The sequence below is a fragment of the Canis lupus genome, chromosome 22 (genome assembly GCF_011100685.1).
Source record: "Canis lupus familiaris isolate Mischka breed German Shepherd chromosome 22, alternate assembly UU_Cfam_GSD_1.0, whole genome shotgun sequence".
Classification (NCBI taxonomy): domain Eukaryota; kingdom Metazoa; phylum Chordata; class Mammalia; order Carnivora; family Canidae; genus Canis; species Canis lupus.
This window is the reverse complement of record NC_049243.1, coordinates 428,479-449,684: the sequence shown is the minus strand read 5'-3', so window position 1 is coordinate 449,684 and position 21,206 is coordinate 428,479. Positions and strand designations below refer to the sequence as shown.

Genomic DNA, 21,206 nt, shown 5'->3' with positions numbered 1-21,206 from the left:
CCTGGGCCTAAGGCAGATGCTCAACCCCTGAGCCCCCAGGCGGCCCTTGAAAGGAGGTTTAAAATAATTATTGCTGAACTGTTACTAAGCTAGACGGGAAGCCGGAGAGGGGACCCCAGGCTCACGCACAGGGGAGCTGTCTCTAGGCCTCGGGGTGCCCTGCGGCGGAGAGGCCCGGGCCGGGCGGCCGGCACCGATCTGTCCCGCTAGGCCGGGAGCTCCCCCCTCAACCCTCTGGTGAATAAAGGCCAAGGCGCAGAACCGTGTGGACTGACCTAACGCGCGTGTAAAGGGCAGGAGGAAACGCAAACCACGTCCTAAAGGCATATACGGTGTCTCTGGAAGAACAGAAGAGAGCAGCAGCTTTGGTCGCCCCCGGGAGAGGCCGGCCGGGCAAGGCGGCAGGCGGGGGCGAGGGGGACACTGCACTGCAGGCTTCTGAGCTTTGAGTACACACACAGTATTCCTTACTCAAACGTAAATTAAAAGCAAAATCTCTGAAATCTTTTCGGAAAATAGAGAATAATTTCCAAGCGCCACAGAAGAAAAAAACTAAATCTTGGCCTCATGGCTGCGTCCCTCAGGAAGCCTATGCTTAGGCCTCCCTTGGGGGAACTGCCAAGGGAAATGATCCTTTTCATTAGTGGTTTCTCCTCGGGAAAGGTGAGGTGGTTGAGTCACGGGGAATCCGAGCCTGAAAGGATCTACGGGAAAACCTAACCAGGGCTGTGGGCCCGGCCCCCGGCCCCCCAGCCCAGCCCCTCGGCACCCTGGCAGCATTGCTTCAGTTACATCAAAGCGGCGCCTCCAAAGGATTCCAACACCTTTGCGGCCCCCACCCCCACCCCGGTGCAAGGCCCTACTGGTACGGAGTGAGCCAAGACAGAACTCGGCCCTTTAGTAGCTGGGAAGTTCAAAGGACACTATTTATTATTTAATACATACACAAATAATGAACAAGACTGACTTCTGGGTGTGGATTCCCAAATCACACTATCTTATAGATATATTCTTTTTTTTTTTTTTAAGATTTATATATTTAAGAGAGAAGGAGAGAGAGCACTGAGACAGAGGAAGAGAATCTTTTTTTTTTAATTTTTAATGAATGAATGAATTAATTAATTAATTTTTTTGAGGAAGAGAATCCCAAGTAGACTCCCGGCTGAGCACGGAGCCCGACTTGGGGCTCGATCCCACCATCCCGAGAGCATGACCTGAGCTGTAATCAGGGGCCGGGTGCTCGACCCACTGAGCCACCCGGGCGCCCCTTACAGATGTACCCTTCTAGCTCCAACCACACAATAGAAATTCTGGTTATTCAACAGCGAGGCTGTGAAGTAGTGTCTTCAGGCCTGACATTGTCAGGCAACGGCGATGCACGGATAGCTGAGCTACGGTCCTTGGGGTCTGGGGCCACACAGGGTGGTGCAGGCAGACATCAAGACCCCACTAGCAGGGAGCCCTGAACAGAGTTCTGCAGGAGCCCGAGGGAGGAGCAGACGGCATTGCCTGAAGGGAGTTAGGAAGGGCCTCGTCCAGGACGACAGCTGCAACCACGTCCTGAGTTCAAGTGGAGGGAGGATCAGAAGGACACTCCAGGCACAGAGAATACGGGGTGCAGAGGCAGCGCAGCTCGGCACAACACCGTGTGCTCTTGGACACCCCGCAGCGGGGCCTGAGCGTGGCATCGGAGCTTCCCAGGGCGTGGCATCATCAGGGCCGGACGGGCAGGTTCCAACGGGGTTATGAAGAGCCTGTGCGCCAGCCCAACAAGTTCAGACTGTGTCACGTCAGTAACATACCTTGTTCTGTCGACACGCTGAGAGGTGGGTATCTTGCCGTGAACGTCTGGCCCTCTTTCACGCAGCTCATCCTGCTGTTGGCTCCCAGATCCTCGGGGGAGGCAGAGCAAGGGCGTGGAGGACGGGGGTGTGAGCTTGTTACCGTGCCCGTTTTCCCTCCTTCGTCCTCCTCCACATCCAGACAGCTATCAAAGTCGGTCACTTTTCCCTCATTTTCCTTGTGTTCTCTTAAAGCAATGGTTTAGTCAGGGCTTTCTCATGACACGTCTTGGGTAAAGGGCCCGATACACATTGTCCCGCCCCCAAAATGGTCCTGTGAGGACTTGTTCTAGTCAAGGTTCTTGAAAGCAAATAGCAGGTAACTGAAGTGGAAAAGGAAGTAACTGGAAAAGATGTCAGGCAATTCACAGGATCCACGGGAAGGTAGAGGACAGGGTTTGGGGGGGAACCAAGGGAAGAAGCAGAGCACAGAGCGAACGTCCTACCTCAGTCACAGTTTCCAAGGACGTGCCCCATCATGCCTCCTCTGGATTCTTTTTTTTTTTTTTTTAAAGTAAGCACTACGTGAGGCCTGAGCTCACACCCCTGAGATCAAGAATTGCATGCTCTAGGGACGCCCGGGTGGCTCAATGGTTGAGCATCTGCCTTGGGCTCAGGGCATGATCCCAGTCCTGGGATCGAGCCCCGCACCGGGCTCACTGTGGAGCCTGCTTCTCCCCCTGCCTGTGTCTCTGCCTCTCTCTGTGTCTCTCATGAATAAATATTAAAAAAAAAAAAAAAAAAAAGAATTGCATGCTCTACCGACTGAGCCAGCCAGGCAGGCCCATACCCCCAGATTCTAATCTCGACACAGAGGGCTCAAATATCTTCAAACTGGCCACCGAGTCTTTGCATCACTGTTCCCCAGAACGGAGAGGTGGGTGAGCATCAACTGGTCCTGCTCGGAGCACGTGCCTGTGTCCTAGATGCCGGGGGCCAGCTGAAGAGCAGCGTCCTCTGTGTCTTCGCACCTAGGTTGGGATTCACTCAAATTTGGAAGGATGTTAAAATACTAGCCAGCAAAAACGACAAGTGTCCACACGTGCGTTTTGTAGACGAAGGGACAGACCTTCAGCAGGTAGGTTAGTTACCCAAGTAACACAGCGAGTCGGTGGTAGAGCCAGGATCGGAGCCCAGATCAGTTTGTCTGCAAAGCCCACGCTGTTATGCAACCCACTGCAATGCCTTCTCTAAGCCATTCCAGCTCTATTTCACAGCCCACACACCAGTCCGGGTGCCCATCACCTCTTTTGCATTCCTGCCTCCTACCTGGTCTCCCTGATTTGTGCTTTCCCATCTCGGCTCATCTCTACATAGTTGCTAAGACAATAGTTTTGAGTGCCATCTACATCATATCAGCCCCTGGTTCAAAAACCTGTGACTCACCCCTGCAAGAACCCTTCCTGGCTAATATCATTCCACCCGGATCACTCCCTCTGTAATCAGCCAAATACTGTTGCTGCAGCGCCGTCACACACGTATAATTTATACTACAGGATCGTACACTATTAATAGCCTCTAGCTGTTACACTGACATGTGACTTCCCCGAGGTCATAGAGCCTGTCTTCTGCTGCTTTTGCGACTCCAAGGAAAGCTACTGGCATCTGGTGCAGTGAAGGTCTTGTCATCTTGGACTCCCAGGGTCCTCCAGACTATTTGCATCATCACCATCAGCGTTATTATTGGCAGAGAACTTATCATTTGTGGGTTCGTTATTAGCTTCCCTGGCCACACACACTGTGCCCTACCAAGAGTAGGGGTATTAGAAGCAACTGCTGACAGTGATGATCACTTCATTTCCTTAGACATCGCAGGAGGTCACACCTGCGCGCAGAGCACATGGCGTGGTGATCAACAGGTGGTGACCAACAGGTGGTGATCAATCTCCAATAGAATTAACCAAACTCAGAATTTATTTAAAGGATACTCGTTGGGACGACTGGGTGGCTCAGAGGTTTAGCCCCGCCTGCAGCCCAGGGTGTGATCCTGGAGACCCTGGATTGAGTCCCACGTGGGGCTCCCTGCGTGGAGCCTGCTTCTCCCTCTGCCTGTGTCTCTGCCTCTCTCTCTCTCTGTCTCTCATGAATAAATACATAAAATCTTTAAAAAAAATAAAGAATACTTGTCTATGCTCTGGTCATTCTATAAATGTCAAGAGGAAGGATTAAAAAAGATAGGGGTTCTGTACTCAATAAGTTAAAGATCTATTGGAGGGAGACAAATCTATCAAACAAATAATTGATGAACAATGAGAAAGGCAATAAATTGAGTTGGTACTTGGTCTAAGAATGGTGTAGAGAGGGACCTAATCCCCTCTTTGGGGTGAGTGATCCCAAAAGATCTTACGGATGGTGAAACGCTTGGCCTGGAATTGAGGGCACAGTAAGAATTTACTAGACAGATGAAGTGGGAAAAAACTTTCCAGAAAGAGGGCAGAGAGCTAAACCACGGGACAAATGGCTTAGAGAATTGTAAGTAGTTTGGGGTCTGAAGGTGCCTATTCTGCATCCATTCTTTCCTTCCCTCCAAATTTCCCAGCCATGGGGGGAGCATAATGGACCTTACTCTCAGCAACAAGGATGGGTCTTGACTGGCCTTAGCCAGGCAGCGTAAACCACTCTTCCCTTATAGCGGGGTCTCAGAGGAGCATGTCGCCCACACGGCATTCCTCGGGGACGTCAGGTCAGGGCTGGGTGTGTCCAACCAGAGAGAACTCCAGGATTGTGGCTTGATGGGGGGGGAAGACATGCAATCGGATGGAAGAAAAAGCGTCTAAACCTGAGAGCCGCCGGCTTCTACTTTGTTACCTCCAGGAGAGCCAACCAGAAGACAAAGATGTCACATGGGACTAAGGCGACGGCAGAGAAAGGAAGCCGCTGGCATGACTGAACCGGGCCCAGTGCGGTGGCCGCCGGCAGTCCCTCGGTGTTTAAAAGATGAAGCAGGATTTCACGTTACTTGGGGCCGATGCCGCTGGGCCCGTGCAGTGTAGGGGGGCGAGGTCGAGGGGGTGTCCGTGGGAGAGGGATTGCAGAGGGAGGCCTGAGCCAGATGAATGAAGGTGCTTTCAATTCTGGAGACGTGGAACCTTCCCGAAGGTTCTAGGCTCTGCCAGGGAGTAACCCAAGTTTCAGAAAGATTACTCTGGTGGCACTGAGAAGGATGGCCTGGAGAGAGCGGGGCAGGGCGAGCAGCGAGGAAGCCACACCACTACACCACCGTCCGCTTCGCTCCTCCTTCTGTCCGGGGTGCGGCTTCTAGCTCCTCTCCTGCACCGACTTCGAAAGAGGATCAGCTTTTCGAAAATACTTAATCTGCGAACGTACGATATAGGATATATGTTCTTTAGGATTTCATACCCTGGAGGTAAAAAAAAATGTATGTTTTGGAAGAAGCCCGTGAAATTCTTCAGGGATTTAATGTAGGAGGACAAAATTTGGGTTCTACCATTCGGCCTATTGTTCACATCTTGGTCTCTTTCTCTTTAGGAATTTTTTTTTTTTTTTTTTAAGAATTTATTCATTCATTCATGAGAGACACGGGCAGGGGGAGAAGCAGTTTCAGATACAATTCTTCCAGGACTCCAGCGGCAACATTAGAATCTTGGTCGTTAACCACGACCTTCGGTCAAGGCCTTTGAGATAAAGACGTTCTCGTTCTTTGTTTACAGAATCACTTCTTTTCCTCATGTCTATGATTTTACGTGGAAAGTGGAATTGACAACAGCCCCATGTAGAAAAATGTGGTACCTGGGACTCCTGGGTGGCTCCGTGGTGGAGCATCTGCCTTGGGCTCAGGGCGTGACCCTGGGGTCCCGGGATCGAGTCCCACGTCCGGCTCCCCGCAGGGAGCCTGCTTCTCCCTGTCTGGGTCTCTGCCTCTCTCTCTGGGTCTCTCATGAATAAATACAGTCTAAAAAAAAGAAAAAAGAGAAATAAAACATTAAAAAAAAAGAGAAAAATGCAGTATTCCCCAAAAGTTGCCACAAAATACAAAATGTTCAGTCCTTAGTAAAGTCACGGTGGTTATTTAAGAGACTCAGAGGCCGCACCCCTCCAAGTGGATTCATCATTTTGCCTAGATGGCAATTTATTTCACTGCTCCTCCCATCTCAGTATTTTGTCTGAGCAACATTCATTCCTCAGAGGCCCCATTTAATTCCTTCATACATTCTATTTAACCTTATTTGAGGCAGGAGATTTAGAGCAAAACTGACCACAGCAGAACCTGGGCATAGTCCTGACCTTTATTTTTATTTTTTTAAATTTTATTTTAAATTTATTTTTATTTATTTATGATAGACATGGAGAGAGAGAGAGAGAGGCAGAGACACAGGCAGAGGGAGAAGCAGGCTCCATGCGGGGAGCCCGACGCGGGACTCGATCCCGGGACCCCAGGATCGCGCCCTGGGCCAAAAGCAGGCACGAAACTGCTGAGCCACCCAGGGATCCCCCTGACCTTTATTTTTAAACCCAGATCTTCTCACATCGACTCCTCTTTGCTACTTGCCCAGAGCCAGTGACCGTCCAATGATGAAATCGGGGTCTGAGCCAAACTGAGCTCTGCCCTTGACTCACAAGGGTCCATCCAGTACCTCGCTCACTCCCCGGAATGCAGCAGCCACTGATTTGCTGGAAGAGAGAGTGAATGAAGACAGTGTCTATAAAAGTGTGAATAGGTCTGACTTTCCTGAAGCTAAACCAAGGGTCTAATAGATCTAAGACCTTGGACGGGTAAACTGAGGGGTTTAGGTTTCCATGTATGCTTTCTGCCAATAAACACTTTTTGAGAACTACGAAGTGACAGGGGTCGTAGAGCCACTTCTTGACAAAATGCACTTGGGGTTCCTCTGCTCTCCTCTGGATTTTCTAAGGAGCACAGTCCCAGCCCCTGCCTCTCACCTGATCTCGCTGTACGGGTGGGGGCCGGTGTACGGGTGGGGCTGCAGTGGCATGAGAGTTCTTAGTCAAGACAAAGCAAAGAAGGAACAGAAACATAAAGTCTCTTCCTCCTTCTCTCTTTTCTTTCACTGTTTCACCTGCCGCCATTTCCCTAAGGCTCATTTCCACTCCTACTTCATTCTACTCTGCCTTCTTAGTTCCTCTGCAGAAAAGCCCAGGAGAATTAATTTTCTTCTGAAATACAGATGAACCTAACTGGTGGGAAGACACTTTAGAAGACAGATTGGCAGCTTCTTATAAAAATAAATACACTCTTACCACACGATCCAGCAATCAGGCTCTTTGGTATTTACCCAAAGGAACTGGAAATTTGTACCCACACAAAAACCTGAACACGGATATTTATCACAGCTTTATTTATAATTGCCCAAACTTGGAAGTATCCAACATGGCCTTCAGTAGTAGGTGAATGGAGAGACGAACTATGATACATACAGACAATGGAATATTACTCAGCACTAAACCCAAATGAGCCAAAGGCCATGGAGGAAACTTAAAAGCATACTAGTAAATGAAAGAAGCCGATCTGGAAGTCCTACGTGTATATATGTCCGAGCCATATTCATCCCTTGTAGGCTCCATTTCATTCCTCCGTGCATTCTATTCAACCCTATTGGATGCAGAAAATTTAGAGCAGCGTGATTCCGATTACATGACATTCTGGAAAAGGCAAAACTATGGGAACAATAAAAAGATCAGTGACTGCCAGGGGCTTGGGGACGGAGGGATGGATAGGCAGAGGACAGAGGATGTTTAGGGCAGTGAAACTATATTCTATATGGTATTATAGAATATACAGGGATACATGATACATTATACGTTTGTCCAAAGGCACAGAATATACAACACCAAGAGTGAACCTGAGGTAAACTATGGGCTTTGGGTGGGAAAGATGTATCAGTGCAGGTGCATTGATTGTAAGGCATGTGCCACTCTGGTGGGGGATATAGATAAGCCAGGACACTACTTTCAGGTCAATTTTACTGTGAATCTAAAACTGCTTTAAAGAATATGTATCTACACATTCAAACAGGTTCATAGATGCTCTTGTACATAGATGAGCCTTACTTCAGACCTTTGCATATATGAAAGCCTATTGTTAACCCCAGCCTGCCCAGGCTAGAGAGGAACGGAGAGGAAGATCAAGGGAAGAGCTTTGCAAAAGTCTTGTGCTTTTTTTTTTTTTTTTTGCCACTCGATGGACCACACAAAAAGAGACAACGCTCTGATCAGAAGCACTAGATATTACCAGTGGTAGAGCAAGCAGCCTGGCTAGTCCCTCATGCTGAGGAAGAAAAAGGGAAGGGGAGATGTGCCCCATGATTGGAGGCCCAGCCCTCTGTACCACTCATCATTTTTCTGTGCCCTTCCATTGGGTTCCTAGGTCTGGGCTTCCCAGATGAGACTAGAAACCAAGGGTTACCTGCTTTAGAATCACCTGAAACTTTATAAATATTCATATTCTCAGGCCAAACTTCCAGAAAACCAAATTTAGTCATTCAGAGATGGTTCCCAAGGCATTCTAATGTGCAGCCAGGCGTCAGAGCCACAAAACCTTGCTGCTGAGGGGGCCCTTGTGCCTGCTGCCAGGAAGAGAAGGGATAATCGCACACTAGGCCCTTCTCTTGGATACCAATTATTCACCTGTTGGCTTTACCATATTGATATTTTCATCTGCCTATTGTGTGTCTTCTCCCAAGGATCATCCCATCCTAGGAATTAGGGCAAGGGCCAGATTCCAGTCTTTCCATTATGTTCTAATGGGAAAGACTTAAATTCAGACCCGCTTCTCTTTTTTTCTATTTATTCATTTGACAAATACTCCATTTGCCAGGGACTATTCTAGGGGCTGGGAATACAATGATGAAAGGCAGATAAGGTCCTTTCTCTCCTGGGTTTCTCTTCTACAAGAGGGAGAATTAAGAGATAAATAAGTAGTAAAGATTATTTGGGGTAGAAGTGAAGACCGGAAAACAGAACAGGGTGATAGGACAGTGAGTGTTATGAAGAGGTAGGGTACACGAGTGGTGGGAGGTTCACACTCTTTAAGGAGCTAACACTGGAGTAAAGACTGGGTGGTGAGAAGAAAGTATCTTGGGGACCCCTGGGTGGCTCAGCAGTTTAGGGCCTGCCTTCAACCCAGGGCGTGATCCTGGAGTCCCGGGATCGAGTCCTGCGTCGGGGTCCCCACAGGAAGCCTGCTTCTTCCTCTGGCTGTGTCTCTGCCTCTCTCTGTGTCTCTCATGAATAAATAAATAAAATCTTAAAAAAAAAAAAAAAGAAGAAAGTATCTAGAGGCAGACACTGCAAAGGCCAGCAGCAGGAAGAAGGTTGGTGTTTCTGGGACTTTGCAAGTCAAGTCTTAGAGAGTGTGAGGCTGGAGAAGCATTTTATCTCAGGTGCAATGGTAAGCACTGACAAATTTTAAGCAGAGCAGTAATATGATCTGGTTTATATTTTCAAGCAAAATCCTCTGGCCACTTTAATAAAAATGGATTGGATGGGTTGGGGTTGGGCTGAATGGGGTAAGCGTTCAAGAGAAGCAGCAGGGAAAGCAGTTAGGTTACTGTGGTGGCAGAGGCCAGAGCATATGGTGACGTGGACTGGGGTAGAGGTGATGTAAGTGGGAAAATAAAGATTTATTATTATTTATTTATTTATTTATTTATTTATTTATTTATTTATTTTTAACTTTTATTTATGTATGATAGGCACACAGAGAGAGAGAGAGAAAGGCAGAGACACAGGCAGAGGGAGAAGCAGGCTCCATGCACCGGGAGCCTGACGTGGGATTCAATCCCGGATATCCAGGACCGCGCCCTGGGCCAAAGGCAGGCGCCAAACCGCTGCACCACCCAGGGATCCCCTAAAGATTTTTTTTTTTAAAGATTTTATTGGGACACCTGGGTGGCTCAGTGGTTGAGCATCTGCCTTTGGCTCAGGGCGTGATCCTGGAGACCTGGGATTGAGTCCCACATTGGGCTCCCTGTGAGGAGCCTGCTTCTCCCTCTGCCTGTGTCTCTGCCTCTCTCTCTCTCTCTCTCATGAATAAATAAATAAAATGTTAAAAAAATAAAATAAGATTTTATTTATTTATTCATGAGAGACACACGCAGAGAGAACCCGATGTGGGACTCGATTCCAGGACCCTGGGGTCACGGCCTGAGACAAAGCTTGATGCTCAACCACTGAGCCACCCAGGCGTCTGAGTGGGAAAATTAAAATCTACTTTGGAGGTAGCGCATGCAGATAGGGCTCGTTCATGGTTTGGACAAGAGCTGGGAGGAGAAGATAAGAATCAAGGATGACGCTTAGGAACTGAGTTCTAAACCACCGTGTGACTGATGCAGTGGATTTACAGATCTCTTCCGGGATGTTCGGAACACCTACTGAACAGGTAAGTGACGGAGTGGAGCAGCAGTACATAAAGGGGTTTGGAGGTCAGCAGTGGATAGGAGGAGAGTCAGGAGCCTAAGAATAGTACCTGATTCCACACAGTGGTAGCTGAATAATGACTCCCCCCCCCAATATGTCCATGTCCCAATCGCTCGAATCCTACAGCATCTATTGTGCATGAAGACACTTAAAATCTCTTTTGTAGGTCTCACGTGACACCCATGGTGGGTATTACTATTTTCCACTTAAGGGATGCGGAACCTGAGGCTCGGAGAAGTGGAACGCCTCGTTCCAGGTCCCCAAACTGGGAAACACCGGTCTCCCTTTCAAGCGCCTCGCAGAACTTCCGCAGAGATGGGCCGCGGTAGCGAGACAGGTGCTTTGCAGCATGCTGCCTCTGGACACGCGCTTCCAGGAGGCCCGGCCCTGGCGGGGCTGTTGGGACCCCCCGAGCCTGGTCCCACAGGTCGGGGAGGGTCATCGTGCAAGGAGCCCTGGCGCCAGGCACCCAGCACTCCGCAGTGACCTCGGTAACGCTCCCCCTTGTCCCTGCAGCAAGCTGCAAAGGCTGGACCCGGGATGGGAGCCGCGGCAGGTCGGGGGCGCGGGCCCCGGGGAGCCACAGTGACCCCGCACCGCTAAGGTCATTGAAGGAAACCGCACGGATCACAGCGCAGACGGCGTCTCAACGCCCTCGAAGACGCCTGCGCGAGGGATTCTCTCCGGTCTCCATCTCCGGGCTGCACAGTCGCAGGCAGCGGCCTGAGCCCAGCGGGTAGGGACCGCCTGCCGGCTCGGCCCGGCTGCCAGGTGGGCGATAGGTCGTTCCAGGCGAAGGGCGAGGAGGCCCCGGAGAACTACAACTCCCAGGAGCCCTCGGGCTGGCCCCGGTGCACGCTGGGAGCAGCCCGTGCCCGCAGCCGCGGCCCGCTGCTCTTAGAGGCCGCTCGCGACAGCTAAGCAGCGCGCATGCCCGGTCACGTCCCACCGCGTTCCGCCTTCCTGCCTGCGGGCGGCTGCTTTCCGGCCTCGCCCTGGCGCGCTCTCCCCGCCCCGCGTCCGCCCCCTTGGCGGGGACTCCGGAGGGGGCGGGGCACGTGGCAAGCGCGTTCCCGGGGGTGTTTGCCGCGCGCTCCCGGGACAGCAAAAGGGCGGGGACTGAGCCCCTGACGTGGAAGGTGACGAGTCGCGGAGCCCGCAGGTAACGGACAGCGCATGCGTCCCGGGGGCGGGCCTGACGGCGACGGGGCCGCGGGGGGCGGGGCTAGCGGGCCGGCGCACGCGCGTGGGGCCCCCCCGCCCCGCCCCGCCTCCTGCCCGGGGTTTCCGCTCCTCCCCCACCGCTCTTCCGGAAGAGCAGCCGCCCTCGCGCCCACCGGCGGCCGCCCCCGCGGCAGGCCCCGCCCTCCCGGCCCCGCCCCTCCCGCAGGCCCCGCCCCCGGCCCCGCCCCCCGCCGGCGGTGGCGCCGGCTCGCAGCCGGGTCGCGGCGGTCTCGGTGCCCCGAGCCGGGGGCGCGGAGTCGGTCCCGGGGCGCGGCCCCCGTCAGCCCGAGTCGCCGTCTCCGCCCGTGCCCGCCCCGTCGCCCCGGCCCGGCCCCGCGGCGCGCCGCGTCCCCCGATGGCGGCGGAGGTGCAGCCGCAGCCGCTGACCCGCAAGCCCATCCTGCTGCAGCGGGTCGAGGGGTCCCAGGAGGTGGTGAACATGGCGGTGCTCGTGCCCAAGGAGGAGGGCGTCATCAGCGTGTCGGAGGACAGGTGCGCCGCCGCCCTGCACGCGGGGAGGCTCGACGGCCCGGCGGCCCCGGGGTCTGCGTGCGGGCCGGGCCTGCGGCGGGGCGGGGCGGGGCGGCGCGGGGCGGGGGAGCGGGGCCCGGAGCCCGGAGCGCGGAGCCCGGAGCGCGGAGCCCGGAGCGCGGAGCCCGGAGCGGGTGGCCGGGCGCGGGGCCCTGGACCCGGGGCGGCCCTGCGGGGGGCGGGGGGCGGGGGGCCCCTGCAGGTGCGCGCCGGAGGCTGCTCGCGCCCGGAGCGCCGCGGTGCCCCGGTTGCCGCCCGCGCAGGCCCGCGCCGCCCCCCGCGCGGACCCCACCGCCCCCCGCCCCCCGCCCCCCGCTCCCCTGCGCACCTCACAGCGAATTCGGCGAATACTGCAAGCTGTGCGGAGTCTGACTCCCGGAAGGAGAGGCGCCTTGTCTTCTTTGCTCTCCTCCTCCGGTGTCTTGGAGGGGAAGCACCAGAACTTGCGAGGGACCACTGCTGCAGACAGCTCGGAGTTCCTTCCCTTTGCTCGCTTCCTTTCTTTTTTTTTTTTTGCTTAATTTTACTTAATTTGCAGAAGTGAAGCGGGTTGTTCTGCCTTTCCTACGTTCCCTTTGTTTTTCAGCCAGTAGTAGCATTTGCGCTTTAACGGAATTCATTTAATATGCAGAAATTAAGCTGATGACAGCAGATTTCCATGGGACTGATGCTTGAATATAGTGCTCACGGCGTTTATCTGGAACTGTTGTTTCAGTGGTACCCACTAACGTTCTGAAAAATGCAGCAGCGTCGAGGTATAGGACTTGGGGCTTTTACTTAAAACAGGAGGTAGGTTTTCTTAATGTCAGTTTTTTTTTTTTTTAAAGACTTTTTTTTTATTTATGATAGTCACAGAGAGAGAGAGGCAGAGACACAGGCAGAGGGAGAAGCAGGCTCCATGCACCGGGAGCCTGATGTAGGATTCGATCCCGGGTCTCCAGGATCGCGCCCTGGGCCAAAGGCAGGCGCCAAACCGCTGCGCCACCCAGGGATCCCTTAATGTCAGTTCTTTATGCTGAGCTAGAGAGATTTTTTCTCTGTGACTGGTACACTTGCAGGCAGGGGGAAAGCAGTAACGTGTTCGTTTCTGTCCTTATAGTCATTTCCCCAGTGTATGCACTTTGCATACATACCTACATCGAAAAAATTTGCCTGCTAGGTGTATTCATATGATAGGTTCTTCAGTGCCACTGGGATGAGTATATCAGGCACATGTGCTTGTCTGCATCCTACTCCCTACAAATGGCCAGAAGGTGCTGGATTCATTTCCTAAATCCAGTAGGGAAAATTGTAAAATTGTAAACATAGGCCAATGCTCCCTCCCCACCAACAACGAACAGAAAAAATATGTTGCAGAAATGGAGAAATGGAGAACATGGATTAAAAACCTTTTGAAATTCTCAAAGAAGTTTATGAGTGTTTAATTTTTTGATAGAGGCAAAATTCCATTTAGGGGATTGCTTCTGAACCTAGAAATGTTTTGTTACAGAATTGTTTCTAAAGGGATATATTGGTGTCAGTTTCCCCGTATATAACTGTAGGAAACCGCTTAACCTACCTGCTGTAGGAAATTCATAAATAAGTTTGTTGACTCAAGTAAAAGAAGGAGAAAGGTAGTTAAACTTAAGGTCCTTTAACATTAGTTTTGAAATTTTTTGCTTTTGTTGATAGTTTGAGAGTAGAGGTAAGTTTTTAGGATTTCTCTCTTTTTTTTTTTTTTTTTTGTTTTCTTTTTAGAGTTCAGAGGGATCTTAGCGGGTATTTGCTCTAATGGCTTCATTTTATGGATTCGAAAATTTAGGCCAGAGAATTTACCTGCCCAAATTCAGGTAGCAGGTGGTGAAGCCAGGCCTGGCTCAAGTCTCCTGATTCCCATTTTAGTGTGTTTCCCTAGAAGGAAACAGCTTTAGTGAGATGCATTTCAAGGTGTTTGGAAAAGCAGAAGTAGCATGTCTTTTTAAAAAAATATTTTATTTATTTATTCATGAGAGACAGAGAGTGGCAGAGACACAGGCAGAGGGAGAAGCAGGCTCCATGCAGGGAGCCCGAATGCAGAACTTGATATCAGGACCCCAGGGTCACGCCCTGGGCTGAAGGCAGTGCTAAACCACTGAGCCACCCAGGTGTCCCAGGTGTCTGAAAGAAACTGGAAGATAAATTTCATTTGTTTATAGGACAAAAGAAATGTGATGTGTAGCTATATAGTAGCCAGATTTTCACTTTTCTAGTTTATGATGTAAATAATAGGAATTATCAAATTACTGTTAAATAAGGCCCACCCGTAAGACAAGAATTATTCTTTACATAGATTTTATCAGTACTCAGATTGACAAATCTGTGTTTCCATACTCACAGGTGACAATAACTTTGTTATTTAGAGTAGTTTTGGTGATGGTTTCCATTAAAAGAGAATTGATCTGTATTCTTTTCAGAATCACTGTCGGTTCCATTTGACATAATGCTAAAGATATGAAGATAGAATATTGATTTTCATCAAAACCTACAAAGCCATTTCCATTAACCACTTCAGCTAGAAACTAATAGTTTTCATTCCTGAACTCTAAGGTTAAATCACAAAGAATGTCCTATCCCAAATGGCAGTGTCCCGGAAGTTCTTTGGAACCTGGTTTCCCTTTTTGACCTCTGACTCCAGGTAGCCTTTATCTAACCTTTGAAAACCCTTAACATTTTCTATTTTAAGTAGTATTATAGTTACTTATGGTCCATTCATCCTCTCCATAATTTCCCTAAGGTGCTACATGTGGCGTACTCCTTGTAGCATCTTTAGGGCCTGTAGCAAAGTGTCTGACACATGGGGGCCCCCCAAACATTTGTTGTATCAGTGACCCATATATTTCTGTTGTTGTTCCTAAAAGCACAGCATCTTAACTATCGTAGGCATTTAGTTGGTATTTGCTGATTGGCTTTTATGACAACCTATTAAAGCCGTGTGTGGACAGACGTGCACTTGTGGGAGGAGGACTGGACTGGGTGGTCTTCAGGATGTCTTAAAACTTAGAAAGTCCATGCATTGCTTCATTCATTTCACCAACACACATTTAAGTTTCTCTTGTGTTCTGAGCACTTGTGCGTACCACATTGGTGAAATGGCAAGACCCTTTTAAGATACAATGTGGTGAGGGAAAAGTTTTAGAAGATAGTAAGACGAAACCACAACCTCTGAGATTTAGTATTGAAAAGAGAATTTGTGGGGTGGGGCCCTGGATGGCTCAGGGTTTGAGTGTCTGCCCTCGGCTCAGGGCGTAATCCCGGGGTCCCCAAAGGGAGCCTGCTCCTCCCTCTGCCTGGGTCTCTGTGTCTCTCATGAATAAATACATACAATTTTTAAAAAACAAAGAAAAGAGGATTTGGGGATAGGGCAGAGATTTTGGGATAGGGATGTGGCCGGATTCCACAGACCTTACTGCCCCTTACATTTTCTCTTCTTTCTGAGGATTCTTTCACTTGGATTACCATTTTCATCCTACTGCTGCTGTCGGTAGTGGGTTGATAATATTCTAAACTTCAGGCCAAAGAGTCAGTAAAAAGCCTCCCCCTCATTTCATCTTAGCACAGTTAGGACAGCTTGGAGCTTTCCTGGATTTGGGGGAAGGACCTGTGAGGGGCCCTAAGAAATAGAAACACAGTCTGAGGGGAGAGGTTAGATTCCTGGTGCTGTCAAATGACAGAACTTGTTCTCAGAACTCCCCATTTCCATTTCTGGGTCTGTCTTTGCTTCCCACAGAGCTGGCTTCTGTCAGGGGGGCGGGGGGCACACCCCCTTTGGTACTGTGGGTCCCTCGTGTCCCTGCCGCCTTCTGGACTGTCTTTTCTGAGTGGAAGCCATTTGGTGCTTAGGACCTTCATACAGACATCTCAGCCAGATTTGGGTTAACACTGATATCTAGTCTAGCTTCCCGGGGACCCTTGATCGGGGCTACCCCTTCTGCGTGACGAAGGCCAGGAGAGACCTCTCTCCAGGTGGGACTCAACCCCATGTTTAGGTTTATGTGTTCTTTGTGTCCTGTTTGAACACAAATCAACAATCTGGGCATTCATGCAGACGGTTTTGGGGACTCTAGGTAGTTACTATTGGGCCGCTAGAGGAAGTCGTTCTTTTACTAGGAGTCTGTACCTTTGCAGTGGGTAACGGGGGTCTGTTTTTATCTCAGTGTAAGGAGATGCACTGAAGACAGGTGCAAACAGCATTCTCTGGGGTTCCTGAAGAATCTCAGCTCACGGCGCTTAGGGAAAAGCAGCGCTCCTACAGATGGGTCTTGCAGGATGAGTAGGAGTTCATGTGAAAAGGGGAGGGTTAAAGAAAGCTTTGTAGGTGGAGGCAGGGAAAAGAAAACTCATTCACCGAGAAGCCCTAGAATGGACTGGTTAAGAGTATAGATTCAGGAGCCAGTCAGCTTGAATTCGGAACTCAGCTCTGAGTGATTTGAGAAATCTGGAAAAGTGTCTCCAGAGGAGTGACCGCGGCGAGTGAAACTTTCCAAAAATTCTGGGCACAAGAATTTGCAATTCTTTTCTGGGTAAAAAGATCCAAGGCTATGGTCGTGGGTGTTGGGGGTGGGTGGGAGGGCACTGTTGGGGATGAGGGTAATGGGGAAGGGAGTGTGGGGGAGCAGCTACCTTATATTCTCATTTTATTCAGGGCCAGTTTATGCATCGGGCTATTAGCAGTGTTCCCTGTAATCCCCTGGGGCAGACAGCCCCCCCCCCCAAGGTAAAAGAGTCAGATTTTTATCTCAAGATGAAGGGATCTGGTCCCTGGTGCCTAGCACCAGGCAGTGTACTTGTTCTTGGAAGGAGTAGAGCGGCGGATCAGCCATGGGTTTGGAATGAAAGGGGCCTGAGGTGGTGATTGCGGAGATAAAGCAAAGACCTTTGGACTGAGTGACCGAAACCAGCAGCTTGCTCAGCCAGGACGGCGGGCCAGCTGGGGTTGGGGCTGGGAGGGCGAAGGGGTGGGGTTCTGTTTTTGTTTTTAATCTCTAAGGCTGGTCTTTTCCTTTTCCTTTTCCTCTTTCTTTCTTTCTTTCTTTCTTTCTTTCTTTCTTTCTTTCTTTAAAATTCTAAACCACTTGGTTCTAAGTGGTCATGACTACTTGACTATTTCTTGAGCAGATATGTTAAAATTTCATTTTGTTTTATAAATCCTCATGCTGTTGGTGGATTCACCATTGGTTCTTATTGTGAAATTGTAGTATCTCAGTTCTCTGTTTGAAACCATTGTTTCGGGATCCCGGGGTGGCTGAGTGGTTTGGCGCCTGCCTTCTGCCCAGGGCGTGGTCCTAGAGTCCCGGGATCCAGTCCCTGGATCCTGTCCCGGGTGGGGCTTTCTACATGGGGCCTGTTTCTCCCTCTGCTTCAATCTCTCTCTCTCTCTGTGTCTTTCATGAATAAATAAATAAAATCTTAAAAAAAAAAAAGAGAGACCATTGTTTCACTAATACTTAGACCTTGGCTCAATTCAGCTGAGTTCCTGGTAGTTTTTATGCACCACATAATTCATAACACTTGCATCCAAAAAATATGCTTGAAAATGCAAATCAGAGGTTTCCCACAGTGCAAGCATAGTTCTGAAAGTTGAATTCTTAAGAGTGATGATATGAGGTTGGTAAAGTGGACAGAATTAGAAGCCATCTAAAAGAATTTGTGCGTGTCCGGTCTCTACTTAATGGCATAAAATTAATAAACTTTTAGCTCTGCACTTGAGACTCATTGCTTGGTGGTAATAATTGCTGGTTTCAAGGTCCCAAAATGGGAATTTACCCCATGTGATGGTTGAAAATTAGACCTTTAAGCTGAACTCAGAGCATGAGGCAGTCTTTATGCCAGCAAATCTGTCCGGAAACAGGCTGCCTCTATGTCTCTAAAGGTCAGAATACAGATTGACTTTTTAAGAAAGGATCACTAAGGGAAAGCTTGTTTAAGGAGGCTTACTGGAGGAGGCTTAGCTCCCAGTGACCCCAGAGCTCCTGATAGTTCTGAATTTTCCACTTAATGTATGCACTTAAACCAGATTCTGTCCAGGACCTCGAAGATCTTAATCAGGGCACATTCACCTGGATATCGCAGGACAATGGAAAATTCTGACCCTCCGAAAATGATTGATTCTTGGATTGTGAAATCCTGGCCAGTAATCTTAGACCTCATGTGTTAACCAAACTTTGAAAAAGAAAAATAGGTAAAAATCATAGGATGTTAGTAGCTAGACAAGGCTTTAGAGAGCTGATCTTTTCCAAGCAAACCAAATCAAACTTGTTAAAAAGGAAATACTGCTTTTCCTTGTAGAGCATCTTTCCCTGTCTGTGTTTTCACGTTGAATTTGGCTTTGAGAGAGAAACATTTTCTATTTGTCGTTGAGAATCATCTTGAGGTCATTAAAAAGTTAACAGTTTTGGGGAAATTAAAACAGTGTCATTTAGAAATCAATAAATTGCGATTTAAGATTATTTCAAGTGGTGATCAGTTGGTATCTGTAACAATAACTTAGATTGTATACGACATATACTTACCTGAAAAGAAAGTGGCCATCAAGCCAAGCTTTTCTTCTCTACAGAATCAGAATAGAAGGAATTCAAAAGGGGATAAAACTTGTTTATTTTTATTTCAATAGATCTTGAAGGAGATGCCACAATTAACTTAAAAAGTTTCTTAACACAGAAAAAATAACTGCTCCTGCAACTTTAAGCAGTCTCATTACTTTTTTTTTTTTAAGGGTAGTGGGCCTCCTCATCCAAACACTGCATTTAGTCATTAGTAAAAATTGAGGCGCTCTTGGGTGGCTCAGTTGGTTAAGTGTCTCTTTTATTTCCTTTTTTAAAGATTTTGTTTATTTATTTCTGAGAGACACAGAGAGAGGCAGAGACACAGGCAGAGGGAGAAGCAGGCTCCCTCTGATGTGGGACTTGATCCCAGGACCCCGGGGTCACGGCCTGAGCCCGAGGCAGACGCTCAACCCCTGAACCACCCAGGTGTCCCAAGCCTCTGACTTGATCTCAGCTCAGGTCTTGATCTCAGGGTCGTGAGTTCAAGCTCCACTCTGGGCATGGAGCCTATTAAAAAAAAAATAATGAAAAATGAATTCAGGGGTGTAAGAAACTAGCAAATGAGACCAAAGAAGAAAAGAGATCCCCTGCCAGGTGCTGGCAGGGTGGGCTGCTCTGTGCCGCTCTGTGCCCCGGCCTCCGGGGCTCTGCGGGAGGGCTGGGCCTGGGAGCCTGAGCCGGGCTGCCGGGGCCGGGCCTTCCTCGGTTCTCCCTGCAGCCAGGGCCGCGGGGCGCTCACCCGCTGTCAGTCCGGGGTGCCTGGACGGCGGGGCGGGGTGAGTGTCTGCAGGCCAGGGAGGGCGGCCGTGTCCCCCCTGAAGGGTCAGGCGCCGCCCCGCCACCTGGGGCCTGCAGGCTCCCGCTGCTGGGTGGGCCCAGGGTCTGGTGGGTGGGCCCGGAGACCCGTGGGTGGGCCCGGGGTCCGGTGGGTGGGCCTGGGGTCCGGTGGGTGGGCCCGGGGTCCGGTGGCTGACGGCTGAGCGGCCCGGCTGCGGACTGCCCCGGGGTCTGCAGCACGGTCATGGGCAGCGCGGACCCGCAGTCCCGCACACGCGTGTACAGACCCGGCCGGCGCGGGCCTCCGTGTGACCTGTGGCCTCCGCCGTGGACCCGCCCGTGACTGTTCACGGGACCCCGCGAACCAGCGCACCCGACCTCACTGCAGGCACGGGGGGTGCCCGAGGTTGGCCCCCGTGAGAGGAGGCCTTGGTTCTCCGGAAGCTGCCGGGAGGAGTCTAACAACCCCCCCCCCACCATGGGCAGGAGGTGTCTAACCGCCCCCTGGTTGCTGGATGGAGCTGTCTAACTGCCCCCCACGTCCCACCCTGCTGGCAGTAGGTGTCCAACTGCCCCCCAGGCCCCTGGCAGTAGATGTCTAACTGCCCCTGCCCCCCCCCCAGGCCAGCGCCCACCTGGCTGCAGGAGGCCCCCCGGCAGGGCCCACAGCGCCCGGCTTCCTGGCCACACTCACCTGTTGGCAGCCCGGAGCCCAGGACCCAGGACACATCCTCGTCCAGACGCCAGAGCTCAGCTCCCCGCCTCCCTGCCCTGCACCTTCCTGCTCAGTTGCTCTCCTTAGCTTCTCACCTTTAATGTGAAGCTACTTGGGGATTCGACGCTTTTTCCATTTGTTGTTACGTTCTTAAACTTTTTATTTTAAGTGACCTCTAAACCCAACGTGGGGCTCGAACTCACAACCCCGAGATCAAGAGTTGCATCCTCAGGGCGCCCAGGGGTCTCTGTGGCTGAGTGTCTGCCTCGGGCTCACGCCGTGCCCCCGGGTCCCAGACCGAGTCCCCGTCAGGTCCCACACGGAGCCTGCTTCCCCCCTGCCTGGGTCTCCACCTGTCTCTCTGGGTCTCTCCCCAGTAAAGAGTTGACACTCTGCGGACTAAGCCAGACGGGCACCCTTGCTGTTATATCTTTTATCTTTTCCTCAATTTCTGAGGATTAATTTGTATTTTAAATAACTATAATAATTCCTCTGGAGTCTGTTTACATTTTAAATAAAGGTAATATAACCATAATAAAAAATAATCACTCACAAACCTCATAGCACCGTGACTGCTAATGTTTTATATGTATTTACTTCTAGAAGTTTTGCTAATGCAGCTTTCAAAAATATGGCTGTAATCACATACTTTTATTATTTTTGCCCCCACTTAAAATCACGCCACCATCCACCTAGTCCTTAGCCATCGTTTTAAATGGTTGTATCTTTTTCTTTTCCTTCGGTTTGCCCTCATATTTAAGTGACGCTTATACTGTATGTGCTTGGCCCTTCGTGAGCAAGGCACCCTGCTCTCAGGGTACTGATAATCCGTTAGGATGAAAAGTGTTAGGCAGACAGCTGTTTCTTCTCCCAGATTTTTGGATTATTTCTTTAGAAGAAATTAGAAGGTTACCATAGTGCCTTCCAAAATGTTTGTGCCACTTTATAATATTAATTTGCAATATTAGAATATTAGTTTTGCCACTACTGATCAGCTATGGATATTCTCATTTTAAAATTCCTGATAACTTACTTGATAGTCTTTTCTGTGAGAGTGGGATTACTCCGTCACTTTGCTCTGCAAACAGCCACCTCCCAGACATGCCGCCTGAAGGCCGGGGGTGGAGAGACGTGTGTGCTTGCTGGCCACCGCGTTCCCCT

The 21,206-nt window shown here is 50.2% G+C and overlaps 1 protein-coding gene and 1 long non-coding RNA gene across 6 annotated transcripts in view; one reads left to right on the top strand and one right to left on the bottom strand.

Annotated features, from left to right (window-relative positions):
- Nucleotides 1-3,737: 3,737 nt before the first annotated feature.
- LOC119865164 lies at nt 3,738-12,577 on the bottom strand. The gene is made up of 3 exons (XR_005376111.1): nt 12,322-12,577; nt 6,301-6,473; nt 3,738-5,754 (listed from the first exon to the last, which is right to left on the bottom strand). It is a non-coding gene; the product is annotated as an uncharacterized LOC119865164 (long non-coding RNA).
- Nucleotides 11,267-21,206, top strand: part of WDFY2 (WD repeat and FYVE domain containing 2) — a 162,455-nt gene continuing 152,515 nt past the window's right edge. The window contains exon 1 of one of the 5 annotated variants that reach the window (XM_038569411.1): nt 11,267-11,400. Coding sequence is in view for 3 of the 5 variants with exons in the window: in XM_038569409.1 (XP_038425337.1) it covers nt 11,818-11,954 (137 nt within the window). In the remaining 2 variants the exon portion in view is untranslated. Of the gene's footprint in view, nt 11,401-11,670; nt 11,955-21,206 lie in introns of those variants that run through there. The other 4 variants (XM_038569409.1, XM_038569405.1, XM_038569406.1 and 1 more) reach the window with 4 other exon arrangements.